We start from the raw sequence: 16,850 nt of genomic DNA, 5'->3' as shown, positions 1-16,850 counted from the left end.
GGTTGAAGTAGTGGCAGGGAGCCTGTGAGATCCCTGACCTCTCACTCTCCTATATGATTAAATGTACCACAGCCACCAACACATCATGGGGGAGGGAGTTAAATTCCACTTAGTAGCTATACGTCTACAGTCTGCTTACTGTAGGGATAGAATAATATAGCCATAGAGTCATACAGCATGGAAACAGACCCTTCTGGTGAAATGTTTATTTATATCACAGTTCGATATGATAGGACAGTTACTCCGTTTGTGAAATAACATTTTTGAGTTTCTTTAGTAATGATGTATCATAATAGCCAAGAATTTCTGCTGAACCCAGTATCTATAATTGACCAGACCACAAGGTATTTTGCATGCAAGTATTGTTTTAGAATCTTTTCACATAAAATCTATCCTGTGTCCAAAACCTATCCCCTTGCAACCATTTCAATGTTGAGGCGAATATTTCCTATTTACCGCTATTTGAGAAAGTCCTCTAAATTAAGATGTTATTTTTCTGTCACCAAGGCAAATTTGAACAATTTTTAACTGAGAAACTGATTCACGGACACCGATGATATCAGTAATTGATTCATTAAAATTTTTCAATCATTTTCAGTGAAATACGATGATGAGTGACAGTCTTGACATTTAATAATGCATACTTCTTTGAAACAACATCTTTCCAGCTATATTCATAAAACTGTGTCAAGATCCCATTTTTAAATTTAATTAATTAATATTTTTAAATGCAATGAGAAAATAATAATTAATTACTTTCTGTTGTGCTACCCAGTTCTACTGATTTATAGAAGATTTGCCTGTTTGTTTTAGTTGTTTATTGTTCTCCAAACAAAGACTCGAATGCTAAGTTCACTCTGGAAAGTCATCACAATATGAAGCATAATTTGCACATAAATTACAAATTACAGCCAGAGCAGAAAACCTAATCTAATTAAATAAAGCTTTCATTGATCCTGACTATGTTTCCAGGCTCCTGCAACTTCCAATTCCAAATAATGTATTATTTTATATAGTCTTCTTAAATTGTTTATTACTGACATAAATAACGAGGGACTTTTGATTAATGTAACAAACAAAAATTACTATGACGTTGCAATGAAAAATAGTAAACATTTTTGCAATACCGTATTCCATGGATAACGACTTACATATATCTATGAATAAATAAAATATGAAAACAGAAGCAGTTGCTTTTAAAGATATTAGGAGGGTGACCAATCTAAATCAAGAGTACAGATTAGTCTCTTTATAAAGAGAATGATTGTGTTATGAATTGTTTTAAACAATTATGAAGTGCTGGATTGTTAAGTAACTCTTTCGAAGAGGAGTTGAAGAAACAGTTGACCAAGAAAGGGAATGAATGCTCCAAGAGTAAATGTGAACTTTTGAAACAAATGCTCTGTGAAATTGCATACCTCCAATCTTGCTAGGATCTTGGAAGTGTTCTCTGTTGACTGCAAGGAGAAAAATTTGAGAACTGTTAACTGCTTTGAGCTGTAATTATCACACAGATCACAGAATCACACAAATGTTACAGTGTGGAAACAGGCCCTTCAGCCCAGCAAGTCCACACCGACCCTCAGTCACACCAGACACATTCCCCTATAACCCACCTAATCTACACATCTCTGAACACCACAGACAATTTAGCATGGCCAATCCACCTAACCTGCACAACTTTGGACTGTGGGAAGAAACCAGAGCATCCAGAGGAAACGCACGCCAGATACAGGTAGAATGTGCAAACTCCACACAGACAGTCTCCTGAGGGTGGAATCGATCCTGGGTTCTTGGCGCTGTGAGGCAGCGCTGTTGCTTCTTTTGCTTGATAGCAAACCAGGTTCAGAGAGAACTTACAGTTTGACCATCTTTGATATTTCACTTGTGAATGCTTACTTCTTCCCAAAGAATGAACTCAATTGGCGAGTGTCTTCAAAAATGTAAGTTCTATTTGAGGATGACTTTAACCTAACATGGCTTGGGAAACTGATGGAATGTGACTGATCTCCTGCTTTGTACCCCTCCCAGTTTTAATTTGCATGAAGGATGGACAGTTACAATGTTTAAAAGACATTTGGATGGGTACATGAATAGGAAAGGTTTGGTGGGACATGAGCCAGGAGCAAGCAGGTGGGACTAGCTTATTTAGGACTTAGGTCCTGCATGGACTGGTTGTATGACATATTGCATGAATGTATGACTAGATGAAGTTAATGAAAGAGAAGTTATCCAGGGTGCAGAATGGGCAGCCAATCCAAACCTGCCAGACCTCTGCCATGTAGTTTAGGTTGAGAGTACTCCTATTGTCCGTCTGAGGAAGCTGCTTCAATGGCCAAGGTATCTCTGGTACTTTTAACATTTGGCTTTACTTTTAATAAGTGAAAATATATTATTTACATATTTTGCACATTATGCCTTTAATTGTGGTTAATAGACAATGAGTTAAAGGTTTTTTGTTATGGTGTAATCTATTAAAACAGAGTTTGTTTTAGTACCCCTGCCTTTTCCTGTTATTTAACAGCTCACTTCTACGCTTTTATTTCATTTTGTTTCTGATACACATCCTGAACCAATGGTGAAACAGTGACACTGGCATTCCAGTCTTATGTCTTTTTTCACTGGGTCATATTTTGCTTGTTTCCATTCTACCTTCTTGAACAATTCTATATTGGGCAGTGTATTCTTTGAAACCTGCATGAACCCCTCAGATCAATGACTAATGCAGTATTAGATGAGAGTAGATTAGATTAGATTAGATTCTCTACAGTGTGGAAACAGGCCCTTCGGCCCAACAAGTCCACACCGTTCTTGAATTTTGGTTATTTGATTCACCAAATACCAATGAAAATGTATGGACAATGATTTGTATGCTCTAAAATCTGAAATAAAAAAATAAACTATGTTTTGCTTCAGGTTCTTAAATATCTGGATTACGTATTCACTGGCGTTTTTACATTTGAAATGGTGATAAAGGTAAACATTCCCACAGCATTCCTTATCATTTAAATTCATAAAGTATATTATTTGTAAAAAAACAACTTGATTTAATTCTATTGTGCGTCACTGACTGGGAATAGACAATTTCAATGTTTTGTGATTAATGAGGGCAGCAGTTTTACAGAATCTGAATAGTGTGGAAGCAGGCCTTTCAGCCAATCGAGTCCACACCGATCCTCTGAAGAACATCCCATCCAATCCCTCCCTACCCTGTCCCTGTAACCCCCCCCATTTACTATGGCTAACCCACCTAACCTGGACACTAGGGGCAATTTAGCATGGCCAATTCTCCTTCCTGCACATCTTTGGACTGTGGGAGGAAACTGGAGCACCCGGAGGAAACCCACGCAGACACAGGGAGAATGTGCAAACTGCACACAGGCAGTCACCCAAGGGTGAAATCACACCTGGCTCCCTGACACCGTGAGGCAGTTCTGCTAACCAGCGAACTACTGCTGCCCACTGAGCTTGTGTTTCATTTGATTGTGCGATGTGGGCTTCATTGATCGGGCCAGCATTTTGACCCATGCCCAGTTGCCCTTCAGAAGGTTGGGGTGAGCTGCGTTCTTGAACAGTTGCATCCATTTGGTGTGGGTTACCCCACAGTACTGTAAGGGAGGGAATTCCTGCATTTTGACCCGCTGATAGTGAAGGAACAGTGATATATTTCCCAGTCAGGTTGGTGAGTGGCTTGGAGGGGTTTCTTGCATGTGATTGCATTCCCATGTACTGAAGGCCTGGCTGTGTTCCATGAGAAGTGATTGTGATAAATTTGTGCATCAGACAAAAGTAATTCAATATTTTTTGTTCAGAAGTGCGAATTTCAAGAGTTGGTTCAGAAGTCTGTGCTGTGAGTTACTCAACACATTGTGGGTTTATTTCTGAGATAATGGGAACTGCAGATGCTGGAGAATCCAAGATAACAGAGCGTGGAGCTGGATGAACACAGCAGGCCAAGCAGCATCTCAGGAGCACAAAAGCTGATGTTTCGGGCTTAGACCCTTCATCTGATGAAGGGTCTAGGCCCGAAACGCCAGCCTTTGTGCTCCTGAGATGCTGCTTGGCCTGCTGTGTTCATCCAGCTCCACACTTTGTTATCGTGGGTTTATTTCCTGTGATTTTTGGATAATGTCTTTTAATTTGAACACTTCTGTGAGCAGTAAATCGCTGTGAAACTTGGAGAGTATGACATGTTTGTTGAATAATTATAACAAACATCTTTATTGATTCTCAGTCTTTCAGCTATGATTTTACAGTACTGCAGAATGAATTCGTAGACCTAGAAATCTATAACTCTTCACTGAGGTAAAATGAGTAGCTGAGTGATCAGATGAATCAAGGTCGAGAGTGTGGTCCTGGAGTATCAGAGTGCCTTCTTCCGGCCGTTTATTTCCAATTGTAGATAATTCTGTGTTGTCTGCAGTGAATAATACACCGTCCCTTTTAAGAGCTGTTACCCACTTTAAATAGCATCCCATAACCTGCCTTGTAGCTAATAATTAGTATCAACTGAAGGGGGTCCCTGTGAACAAATCACACATGACAATGGCTGTCTTCTGTGTGCCACTTTCAAATTATTTAGACCATATCCTTGAAAATTCATACAAGCTTTATGTCGTGGGACACCTAATCAGAAATAATTGGAACAAGACAAAGAATTGTGTTTTTTCATACTTATGTAATTATTTAACAGTCCCTCATTTCCTTTCATTAGATGATCAATTTAGGTCTGTTACTTCATCCTGGCTCTTATTTCCGTGACCTTTGGAACATTCTGGATTTCATTGTCGTTAGTGGTGCTCTTGTGGCTTTTGCGTTTACGTAAGTAACAGCCAAACTATTTCTGTTTTGACTTTTGTCTGTGTCTTAGCTGCTGTGAACTGCACGTTAATTAAAAATATTGTTTGCATCTCACATTCTGTTCAGTTGAGTTATTCAAATGTATCCTGTTTATGTTGGGCTATTGTTGAATCTGTTTCAACCATCCTTTAATGTAGAGTATGTTGCATCATGGTAAATTGTTGCGTTAAAAATAACGCCTCTCCATTCAGAGTATTTTGCCAAAGAACTTAAAATTTATACTTTTTTTTTACGAAGTCTCATAAGGGTGAAAACTGTATTTGAAATTCCAAGTTGAATGCAAATTCAAGGCCCAGAATCAAAAGATTAATGTTTCCAACTAATGTATTACCCAATCACCATGACTTAACTACAGAACTAACTCTTTAACAACTAAAGAAAATATAATTGAGTTTTGTTTTCGTCGTTATTGCTGTTGTCTTGTAATTGTCCTGTTTCCTTTCTTCCCTGGGTACGGGTATCTGAACAGGAGTTTCCTCGGGTAAGGATTTCATTGCAATCTTAAAACAAACTCTGTAAGCTTGTTTGATGAAGTCAGTACATCATGTGTGTTATATGCAATACTACATGTGTGATGTCTGACTCAGTGCATGTATGATTAACACTTAAAATAAAGTCCAACATTCTTGCAGTTCTAACAAGAAAGTCTGCCCACCTCCTTGACCTGTCCGTCTTCCCTGGACTGACCTATCCCCTCCCTACCTCCCCACCTATACTCTCCTCCCCACCTATCTTCTTTTCTCTCCATCTTCGGTCCGCCTCCCCCTCTCTCTCTATTTATTCCAGAACCCTCACCCCATCCCCCTCTCTGATGAAGGGTCTAGGCCCGAAACGTCGGCTTTTGTGCTCCTGAGATGCTGCTGGGCCTGCTGTGTTCATCCAGCCTCACATTTTATTATCTAGTCTGCATTTGCTAACAAGTTCTGGAATTAATTCAAATTGATGTGTGATGAATTCAAAGATTTTATATAGATAACAGAGAGCCTTGTGAAGTTAGATTTGCCATTCGCTACCCAAAGCATTTCCTTCCTTTCTTTTCTTAATTACATTAAACATTGCAATTTAATTTTCAAAGTCACTCGCTCATAGAAGTTTGAAAGAAAATTAAAGTAATTTTTCCAAATAACTTTCCAAAAACTGGTCTTTAAGTCGATAAGAAAAGCAATTTGAAGAACTACAAATTTATATGCATTTCTTAAAGATTTTCAATTGAAATAAGAACAGTAAATTCTATCTTACACCTAATAACGTTTATTGGTATTTAAAACTATCCTTATTTAGTAATTGCAAAGCATTTCAATAATGTTGTATTGCAAATCTCGTCTGGACTATTTTTGTCATTGAACTATTTCAGATCGGTTACATGTTCCTGTTTTGAAATGGAATCTATTATCCAGCAGCTAAGGAATTTACTGCCTAACACATTTGTGTGGAATTTTGAGTTATTCTGACTACTGGTATCTTTCCTATTAAAATAATCCTCCTATTTATTTGATCTAATTCTACTGTGCAACAGCATCTATGACAATACACAATTGATAGAAAGCAGAACCCAAATCATTAAGGCATAATTTTCTTAACATTAGTTGGTATTTGTAATGATTTTCGGGATTTATTGTGTTCCCCAAATGTGACTGTATTAGTGATTACTTTTTAGTCAACAAGAAAAATGTCGGAAATCAGAAATAAAAATAGAAACTTGCTGCTGATGCATTGTAGATCATGTCGTATTAAGTTCTTAAGGTAATAGTTTATGTGGGATCCATTATAAAGTAGGCCTCCCAAATTATGGACCTGTCTCCTGAGATGCATTGCCAGGATGCCTACAGCTCTGACAGCACTCAAGAAGCTTGACAGCATCTATTTACATTTAGTCAACTTCTAAATTCTTTCAGGTAACTTGTGTTGAACCTACAGGAGATGGTAGAGATATTAACCGAATATTTTGTGTCAGTTTTTACTGTGGAGAAAGAAATGGATACTAGAGAACATGGAAATATATAGTGATGATTTGAAAACAATTCATATCACAGAAGAGGAAGTGCTGGAGATTTTAGAAAAAATAAAGATGAACGAATCTCTGGGACCTGAACTAGCGTATCCCAGGACATTGTGGGAAGTCAGGGAAGAAATTTCAGAATCCCTTGCAAAATATTTGTATCATATATTACTTCGGATACTGGAGCATGGTTAATATTTTGTGCGTTTGTTTAAGATAGGATGTAAGGAGCAGCCTGGGAACTATAGACCTGTGAGTCTAACTTTAGTGGCGGGTAAGTTGTTGGAGGTGATTCTGAAAGATAGGACTTACATACATTTGAAGAGGCAAGGAATAATTAGGGATAGTCAACATGGTTTTGTACGAGGGAAATCGTGTGTCTCAAACTTGATTGAGTTTTTTTGAGGAAGTACCCAAGAAGATGAATGAGGGCAGAGCAGGATTAACTGGACTTCAGTAAAGCCTTTGACAAGGTTCCACATGGTAGACTTATTAGTAAAGTTAGATTGCAAGGGACTCAGGGTGAGCATGCCAATTGGATATAAAATTGGCTTAATGTTAGGAGATAGAGGGTGGTGTTGGGGAGTTGTTTTTTGGAGTGGAGGCTATGGTATAGTGGACAGTGCAGAAGGTTATTCTAAGATTACTAAGAGATCTGATGAATTGGGTTAATGGGCTAAGGAGTAGCAAATTGAGTTTAATTTGGATAAATGTGAGTTATTGCGTTTTGGTAAAATAAACAAGGGCCAGACTAGTACAAATAAAAGGGTAGTGTTGTGGAACAGAGAGACCTAAGGGTTCAGGTACATAATTCTTTGAAGTTTGTGTCACATGTAGATAGGGTGGTTAAGAAGCCATTCATCATGCTTGCCTTCATTGCTCAGACCTTTCAATATAAGAGTTGAGATGTCATATTGAGGTTGTACAGGATGTCGGTGAAGCCTCTTCTAGAATACTGATTGCAGTTCTGGTTCCCTGAATTAAGAAGGATATTTTAAGTTGGAGGGGGTTCAGAAAAGATTTACCAGGATATTGCTGGGAATGGAGGGCTTGAGTTATAAAGATAGATTGGGATATTTTTCACCGGAATGTGAGAATTTGAGAGGTGACCTTATAGACGTTTATAAAATCATGAGGGTTATGGATAATGTGAATGGAAGGTGTCTTTACACCAGGGTCGGGGATTCCAAGACGAGGGAACATATTTCTAAAATGAGAGGAGGAAGATTTTAAAAAGACATGAGGGCTAATGTTTTTACACAGAGTGGTTCATGTGTAGAATGAGCCCGCAGAGGAAGTAGTAGATGGAGGTACAGTTACAACATTTAGAAAACATGGATAAATACATAAATAAGAAATATTTAGAGGGATATCTGGCAAGCGCAGACAGATGGGACTAGTTTTTTGGGATTATGATCAGCATGGACTGGTTGGACCGAAAGGACTGTTTCTGTGCCGGATGACCCTGTGACTCAATAACTAGATCCATACAGAAAATTGTTAAATAAAGATCCAATGACTTAACCTTGGAGGATATAAAAGCTTATTCATTGGGTCCATTAATATTAATTCATAATTACCATCACACATTGTGTAGGCAATTTGCGATTCATTTTGACACCCACAACTAATGTTTTTGAGCTAGAAAAAGAATTTAATAATCCTTTTTACTTCGTCTTTGAATTATTGGACTTAGAAGTGTAGTACTGTTGTTTGATATATGTCAAAAGTATGTGCAGTTGAACAGGGAGTGAATTTTAAATATGAAGCAATTAAATGCCTAGTTTATCATTGGTAGGTATGAATGTGCAGTATAAAGTGCTGACCGTCCTTCCTGTTGAAAAGGCCGAATATGAATAAATCTTTAGTATAAGCCCGCACTCCAATCAGGAGCTCAACTCTTTTGGCATTTAAGGCTTGAGAAATGCTTCAAGCATGTTTTGTTCTGTAATACAAGATTCATTGGACTAGATCTTGACTTTTCACACCTCTCCAGGCATAACAGAGGCTGACACGTTGCTATTCTTTGGACCTCCTTGTATAATTCTCTTCGCCTCTGGTCCTCTCTCACCCCCTTTAAAATTCTCCTTAAAATATTTCTATTGACTTAATGCATGTACATTTCTTCTAACCTGTTCCTTCTTGGCTTGATGTTGGTTTTCATTACACTCATTTGTGAAACACCCTGAGACACACTTTCAATTATATGGTGCCATATAAAAGTCACATTGTTTTAGTGATTCTAACTACTCCCACACTGACAGAGGTCACTGTGAAGGTCTACAGAATCACTAGCCTCTGAGAGAAGAAATTTTTTCTTCATCTCTGTTGTAGATGTGTGACGCCTTATTCTGTAATTATGTCCTGTGGTCCTCGGCTCTCCCACAAGGGGAAACAACATCTCCACATCCACTCTCTCAACTCCCTCAAGTTTCAATAAGGTTACCTGTCATTCTTCTAAATACTAACAAGTACAGACCCAATCTAATTAACCTCTCCTCATAACATAATCCCTGTAAACCTGTTATCAACCTAGTGAACCTTATCTGGACTGTACTACACTTCCAAGTCCAATAATTCAAGACAAATTAAAAAGGTTTCTTAAATTCTTTTTCTAGCTCAAAAACATTCGTCGTGGGTGTCAAAATGAATCATAAATTGCATACACAATGTGTGATGGTAATTATGAATTAATATTAATGGAGCCGTTGAATAAGCTTTTATATCCTCCAAGGTTAAGTCATTGGATCTTTATTTAACAATTTTCTGTATGATAGTTTCTTTTCTTACATGGTAAAGCTGTGATCTGACTAGTGCCTTGTATAGTTTAGCAAGGCTTCCCTGCTTTTGTACTCCTATTCCCTTGAAAATAAAGGTCATTGTTCAATTTGCCTTTCCTATTCCCTGCTGAAATTGGATGCTAGCTTTTTCTGATTCATAGATGAGGACTCCCAAATCCTTCTCCTGCAGCTTTCTCTATTTAAGTAATATTCAGCTCCTCTATTCATCCTGCCAAAATGCATAAATCACATTTTCTCATGTTATATTTTATCTGCCAAAGTTTTAAAACATTTGCTTAACCTGCCAATATCCCTCTGCAGACTTTTCATGTCTTCTCAGCATGACTTGCCTTCCCACCTATTTTTGTCATACAGTCTATAACTTTGGTGAATTATTATCATACTCTTGCAACTGGTAATTGTATGTGTCTACAAGTTATTTGCCACTGCATTGGAAACAGATTTCCCTCTCTTTTATTGCATGCAGTGAGAAGTTCAGTGTTTGGCTTCTGGCCTGGTACTTGAAATGGGTAAAGTTCGAAACCATGAGAATTGAAAGCGAAGCTTGCAAATCACCGACTGGTCATTTCTGCTAACTGCGTAACATCTGCAAAAATAGGCTTCCATAAAACAGATCAAACCTTTTCAACACTGTGCATGTCAATATTCTTTTAATGACCTCCGCTGCAGAATGTTTCAGTCTTTAGCAAATAAAATTGACTATATAATTAAATGCTGCAATTATCAAAGGACATAGGAGATGTGGGTTCAAGTCCAACACAAAAAAAATCCACATTTTCACTCCATGGGGTGCTGGGGCCTTGGTGCATTGTTGAAAGTGCCATCTTTCAGCTGGCATATTAAACTGAGATTGTGTTGCTCTCTAAGGAGCTGTAATAAATCGCGTGGCACTGGTTTGAAAATGTTCCAGGGAGTTAACCTCAATGTCCTGGCTATACATAACAAAAATAGATGAGCTGGTCATCTCTTATATCGTGTTTGTTTATCCAAATTGATTGCCATATTTTGTACTGCAGCTACTCGCACATTTAAAGGCAGTCCTTCCTTTCTGGGGTTATAAAAGACAGTATCTGGGCAGCTTGGATTAGACCAGAATCTGCCACCTGATTTAAGATATCAACCCAATTTAATAAATTAAATTGTGTTAGGTTTCAGCTTTAGAAGATCTGAAATTCAGATTGCACCATAATCTGAATAATGAAATGCAAACAAAGTGCCAGTGACCCTCAGCAGGTCTAGCAGCATCTATGGAGACAGAAACATACTTAAGAGTCTCAAATCCAACCTGACTCTTCTTCTGAACAGGAGAGAGGTGAACATGTGATTTGTTGCGGTTGGGCACGTGAAATAGTGACTAGTTGGAGGGTAACGCGGATTAGGAGGCAAAATTGTGATAGAACAAAATGTGATGCAAGTGGTGATTATTGGAGAGAAGTGACAAAACATTGGTGTAAAGTAAGTGGTAATAGCACAATACAGTCAAGTCTGAATAAATGGAAAAATATGAAGAGAAAATACAGATAACATGGGATAAGGACATATCAAAATGGACATGGTTTACGGTTTGAAATTGCTGAACTCAATGTTAAGTCCAGGAGACTGTAAAACCACTTTGGCTGTAAAGTGCTAAAGGTGGAAAGTGAGGTGCTGCTCCTCCAGTTTGCATTCATTGGAACGCTGTGGTAAGCCTGGACAGAAATCTGAGAATGAAAACAAGATGAAGTGAAATAGCAAGTTGCTGGATGGTCATGCTTGTGAACTGAGTGGAGATGGTCCGTGACAATGGTGTAGTGACAAAGCAAGCAACTGGATCTGCAATTCTAGTGCACTATAGACTGCAGTGAATACAATCCACTAGCTTAAAAGAAGTATAAGTCATTGCTTCACCTGAAAGGAATATTGGGCCTTGGACAGTGACAAGGGAGAATGTACAAGTACAAATATTACATGTTATGCAATGTCATGAGCAGCTCCTATGGGAAGGGGATGAGGTATTTGGGGCTGATAGAGGAATGGACCCTTTGGAATGCTGATAGGGAGAGGAAATATGCCCGGTAATGGCATTATGCTGAACGGGTCAACACCAACATCGCATCAATGTGCCATTTCAATGCACCACCTTGCTTTCATGCTCACACTTCTGCCTGAGATTTGATGCATTATTCCAGTGAAAACCAAAGCAAATTCCGGAACAACTTCTCATGTTTTTAATGAAGTATTTCACAGCCTTCTGGATTCAACATTGAGTTCAACAACTTCAGTTCATTAACTTTGTCCTCCATTTTGATGTGTCCTGTCCCCCAGTGTCTGTATTTTGTTTTCATGTTTTCCACTTTAGGTCAGAGCTGACCTTTAATCTGCTATTAACACACTTTCAGGACTGTTTCCCTAATGCCATCTTTTTGTCTTCTAACCATTACCTGACCTTTTGATTTTGTTTGACTTGACCGTCTCCTGGCCCACCCTTTCTTCAACTGCATAAAATCCATCACATTGACAGCTCTCTTCAGTTCAGTTAAAGAGTCATATTAGATTCAAAACTTTAACTATTTTCTCTCCTCAGATGCTGCCAAATCTGTTGAGGTTTTCCGTTATTTTCTGTATTTGTATCAGATTTTCAGGATTCACAGTATTTTGCTTTTAATTGAATTAAAAAGTTGCGGTAGGCAAGTAAGTGAAGCTAGTTATATTATGGAACAGTTGTACACTTACAGTTGAAGGTGGGTAATTATCACTGTCATTTTGACTTTTGTTTCCTGGACTGAATAAATACTTCACAACAAAGAGGTCAATTAGCCCCCTCTTATTATCATGCAAGGTACAAGATTTCAGTCAGTCAGTCATTAAGAGAAACAATTAAATCTGTCATTTACTATTGCCTGGAAAAGTTAATTTTTCAATCACATCTTGTCTCAATGTGTTGCTGCTGCTGCTGCTACAATTCATAATTGGTCACTTTGATGGCATGAAGACTTCTGTTGACATTCATAGTTTGGTATCTTGCATTCATAATTTTTTTTATTTCAGGGAAATATTTGAGAAGTGTGTGTAGTTGGAGTCGGAATCCAAAATGGTCCACTTTCAGTTTATATTTATTTCATTCTCAGTTCTGCCAGCATAACATGGACAGCACTAGTTCAATTCCCATTCCAGCTGAGGCAGACTTGGGACCTACCTTTTTGAGATTGGCAGGCAGTGGTAAATCGATCCTAGTAAAAAACAAAACTGCCAAGATATTGGTTCAGGATGAAGACTCAGATTGTGAACCAAGGATTTGCCTTCGGGCAGAGCACATCATATTTGAAGATCACAGCAGTATGATTTTCCTTTTCTGTCAGGACTTTAAGACCATGATTGTAATATCTGTAAATGGCACATCATTTTCTGTCATAACAGAAAGGACTTCCTTCTTCTCATCCTGCAGTGAAATAATAGATTTGACAAGTGATGAAGAATCCCAAGATTTGCTTTTACATATATTTTTGCATTGATAACCACAGGACTATAAAGAATTTCCATACAAATTAAAATAATTTATCCTGTTAAAATTTGCCTGGGTAGCAAGAAATGACATAATGAAGGTTTCATGTATTGAAGTGTTCCCTAATGCAGTCTATTTTTTTTTGAAATTCACTGGATTTGAAACAATAAGTAAACATAACAATACTTACTTCCATGAAAAAGAAGTAAATTATACATATGCAGTAGTTGATCAATACAGATTACGCACTTAGCAAAGATTAAATGTTTATTGCATTAGCCAAATATAACAAATTGAACTGCTTTCCAAAATACTATGTAAAACATAATAGGATTTAAATGTGTATGTGTGAAACTTTATTGGAGCAAACTTTTAATATTGATTCCTCATACAATATTTACATCATAAACATTGCTTCCTCCATTTATGGAATTGATTATAGATTTAAGTAGATATTTCTCCACTTCAGTAGCGTGTACTTTTTATCATTTTTGTTTGTTTTGTCATTTGTCACGCAAGTGTGACCTTTCTTCCATCTATAATCATGGCAGTTTCATCTCCAATTACAAGTATGGTTCCTGGCCATGCCTATATATTGAGAGGCGGTGCGTGTTCTGCATTTAATCACTGCTGTACAGAGTAGATAAAGGTAGATTTTATTCAGCTCTGTGTATATAATTCTTGATCTTTACACGTACAGCGGAAACAAAGGCAAAGATCTCAACACCATCAAATCCTTGCGAGTTCTCCGAGTTTTGAGGCCACTGAAAACCATCAAACGTTTGCCAAAATTAAAGGTATGAAATCTTTGTATCTTTGTGTTTATGCAGAGAATCTTGTGTTACTTAAAAAAGTCAATAAAAAGATTGTTTTTGCAGTAATTCCTGCGCCAACTGGAAAGGAACAGTTGCGCATAAGTACTTGGCTCACAATGTGAACACTGGCACTCACGCAGAATTCCCACTGAGATAATGGCTGCTAGTTTAGCACTGCAAAAGTGACCTGATTGGAAAGATTTTCTGCAGGAAATTTGTACATAGCTCAGTTTGTAGATAATAGAACTAGTAATCCTCATGTCAGATTTAAAACTTCTCATCTTTTCTTGTATATTGCATTCAAAATACTTCTTTTAAATTGATATTCAACGATTGTGGAAGCCCCCCATTAAGACCATGTTATTTTGGCTTCCAAGATTGACTGCTAGCCAAACTAAGGGGTTACTGGGGAAAGCAAAATCACCGCTTAAACCTTCAGTCCAACATGTCTATGCCGACCATTCTAAACTAATCTCATCTGCCTACATACGCTCTGAATCCCTCCATTCTCTGCTTATTTATGTGTCATGTCTGAATGTCTCTTAGACATTGCTGACATATCTGCTTCTACCACCTGCTCTGGGAGCACATTTCATGCACCTACCACCCTTGATGTAAAAATTACTTTGCTTGCACATCTCCTTCAAACTTTCCCCTTTTACCCTTAACCCTAAGCCACATAGCGTTTGACATTTCCACCCAGAGAAAGAAAGACCCACCTTATCTATGCCTCTCAATTTTAAATACTTCTTTAATGTTCTCCCTCAGCCTCCAACGCTCCATCAAAAACAATCCAGGTTTGTTTAATCTCTCCTTATAGCTAGTATACTCCAAATCAGGCAACATCTTGGTAAACCTCTCTTGCGCCATCTTCAAAGCCTCCACAGTCCTCCTACAGTGTGGTGACCAGAACAGCAGACAATACTCCAAATGTGGCCTGACGTTTTATATGGCTGCAATGTGACTTGCCAACTTTTGTTCTCAATGCCCTGAACAATGGAAGCAAGTTCATGTTGTACACTTATTCACCACCTTATCCACTTGTGTTGCCACTTTCAGGGAGCTGTGGACTTGGACCTGAAGAAAGATCTGAATGACAATGCTCCTAAATGTCCTGCCATTTCCTCTTGCATCTGACCTTCTAAATGGCATCATCTCACACTTGTCTGGATTAAACTTCACCTTCCATTTCTCCATCCAACTTTCCAACTGATCTCTATCCGACTGTATCTTTTAATCACCTTCCTCACTATCAATGATTTCACCACATTTTTTTGTGTTGACTGCAAACTTACTGATCAGAACAATGACATGTTTATTTATATGTCCACAGCAGAGATCCCAGCTAAATTCCTTTGCAGAACACCACGGGTCACATACCTCCAGTCGGGAAAAAAAACTCCTCCACGACCAGCTGTGTCTTCTGTGACCAAATCAATTTTATATCCACCTTGCCAAACACCATGGATCCCATGTGCCCTAATCATCTGGACCGGTGTCCTATGAGAGACCTCATCAAATGCTTTAGCGAAAGCCACATAGACAATATCCACTGCCTTACCCCCTAAGTCTTCCTTACTTCGTCTAAAAGTTAGGGTAGCATGGACGCTCAGTGGTTAATACTGCTGTTTCACAGCACCAGGGACCTGATTCTAGCATTGGGTGACTGTCTGTGTGGACTTTGCACATTCTCCCTGTGTCTATGTGAGTGCTCCACTTTCCTCCCATAGTCCACAGATGTGCAGGTGAGGTGGATTGGCCATGCTACATTGCCCATACTGTTCAGGGATATGCAGGCCATGTGGATTAGCCATTGGAAATACAGTGCTATAGGCATAGGGTAGGGAGCTGAGTTTGTGTGGGATGCTCTTCAGAGGGTCAGTGCAGACTTGATGGACTGAATGGTCTCTTTCTGCACAATAGAGATTCTATGAAAATACTGAAGTTTATGAGACAAAACCTCACCTGCAAAAGGCCATGCTGACCATCCCTGATAAGACTATTCATCTCCAAATGAGAATAAATCCTATCTCTAAGAATCTTCTTCAATAATTTCTCTACACCGAGGTGGAGTTTACTGACCTTTAATTTCTTGGATTATCCTTATTGATTTTCTTGAACTACAGAGGACACAAAGATTTCCGTCAAGGCGCTTGCCATCTCCTCCCTTCCTCCATTCAGTATCCTACGATAGATCCCATCAGGCCCTGGGGACTTATCTACCTTAATGTTTTTCAAGACACCCAATATGTCTTCCTTATTATTGACATGCCTCAGAGTATCAACAAATCTCCCTCTTAGCTTATAATCATCCATGTCTTTCTCCTTGGTAAATACCAACGCAATGTACTCATTAAGGACCTCACCCACTTTTTCTGGCTGCACAAATCAATTCTGTCCTTTTCCCTCGAGTGTACCTGCTCTTTCCTTAGCTACCCCCTTGCTCCTAATATACATATTAAGTGCCTTGGGATTCTCCTTAATCTAACCGCCAAGGACATTTCATGGCTCCCTGTGACCCTCCAAATTTCTTGTTTAAGTGCTTTTCTGCTCTCTGTATACTCCTCAAGGGCCTTGTTTGATTTCAGTTTCTTTAATTCTTTATTTAATAATTAGGTGAAGCACCCCATTAAAAACTTGCTGTTATTATTTTTGCCATTATAAAATGCTGTCTGAGTAATTGCAATTTTTTTCCATTTACTGATTGATTTTGTGGAAAGGAGACAGTGATGAGACACCAGCTGGTAGGGGGACAAAATGGTACAATTCAATGACAAAGCAAAGCAGCCCTTTCAAAGCATCTCTCACTTTCGATAGCCACAGATCAAACAGCATGGCATCTGTACATCTGCCCTTCCACAGCAGTACAAGTAACTGCTGCCTTGAGTTCTCTC

At 38.5% G+C, this 16,850-nt stretch overlaps 1 protein-coding gene across 2 annotated transcripts in view; it reads left to right on the top strand.

Annotated features, from left to right (window-relative positions):
• cacna1ba (calcium channel, voltage-dependent, N type, alpha 1B subunit, a) overlaps positions 1 to 16,850 on the top strand; it is a 566,885-nt gene that overhangs the window by 432,072 nt on the left and 117,963 nt on the right. For both annotated transcript variants that reach the window (XM_059638405.1, XM_059638404.1), the window contains exons 25-27: positions 2,917 to 2,976; positions 4,715 to 4,821; positions 13,842 to 13,938. In XM_059638405.1, the coding sequence (XP_059494388.1) occupies positions 2,917 to 2,976; positions 4,715 to 4,821; positions 13,842 to 13,938 (264 nt within the window). The remainder of the gene's footprint in view (positions 1 to 2,916; positions 2,977 to 4,714; positions 4,822 to 13,841; positions 13,939 to 16,850) is intronic.

Source organism: Stegostoma tigrinum, chromosome 29 (assembly GCF_030684315.1).
Source record: "Stegostoma tigrinum isolate sSteTig4 chromosome 29, sSteTig4.hap1, whole genome shotgun sequence".
NCBI lineage: Eukaryota > Metazoa > Chordata > Chondrichthyes > Orectolobiformes > Stegostomatidae > Stegostoma > Stegostoma tigrinum.
Note: the sequence above shows the minus strand (reverse complement) of the source record. Positions and strands in the feature narration are given on the sequence as shown.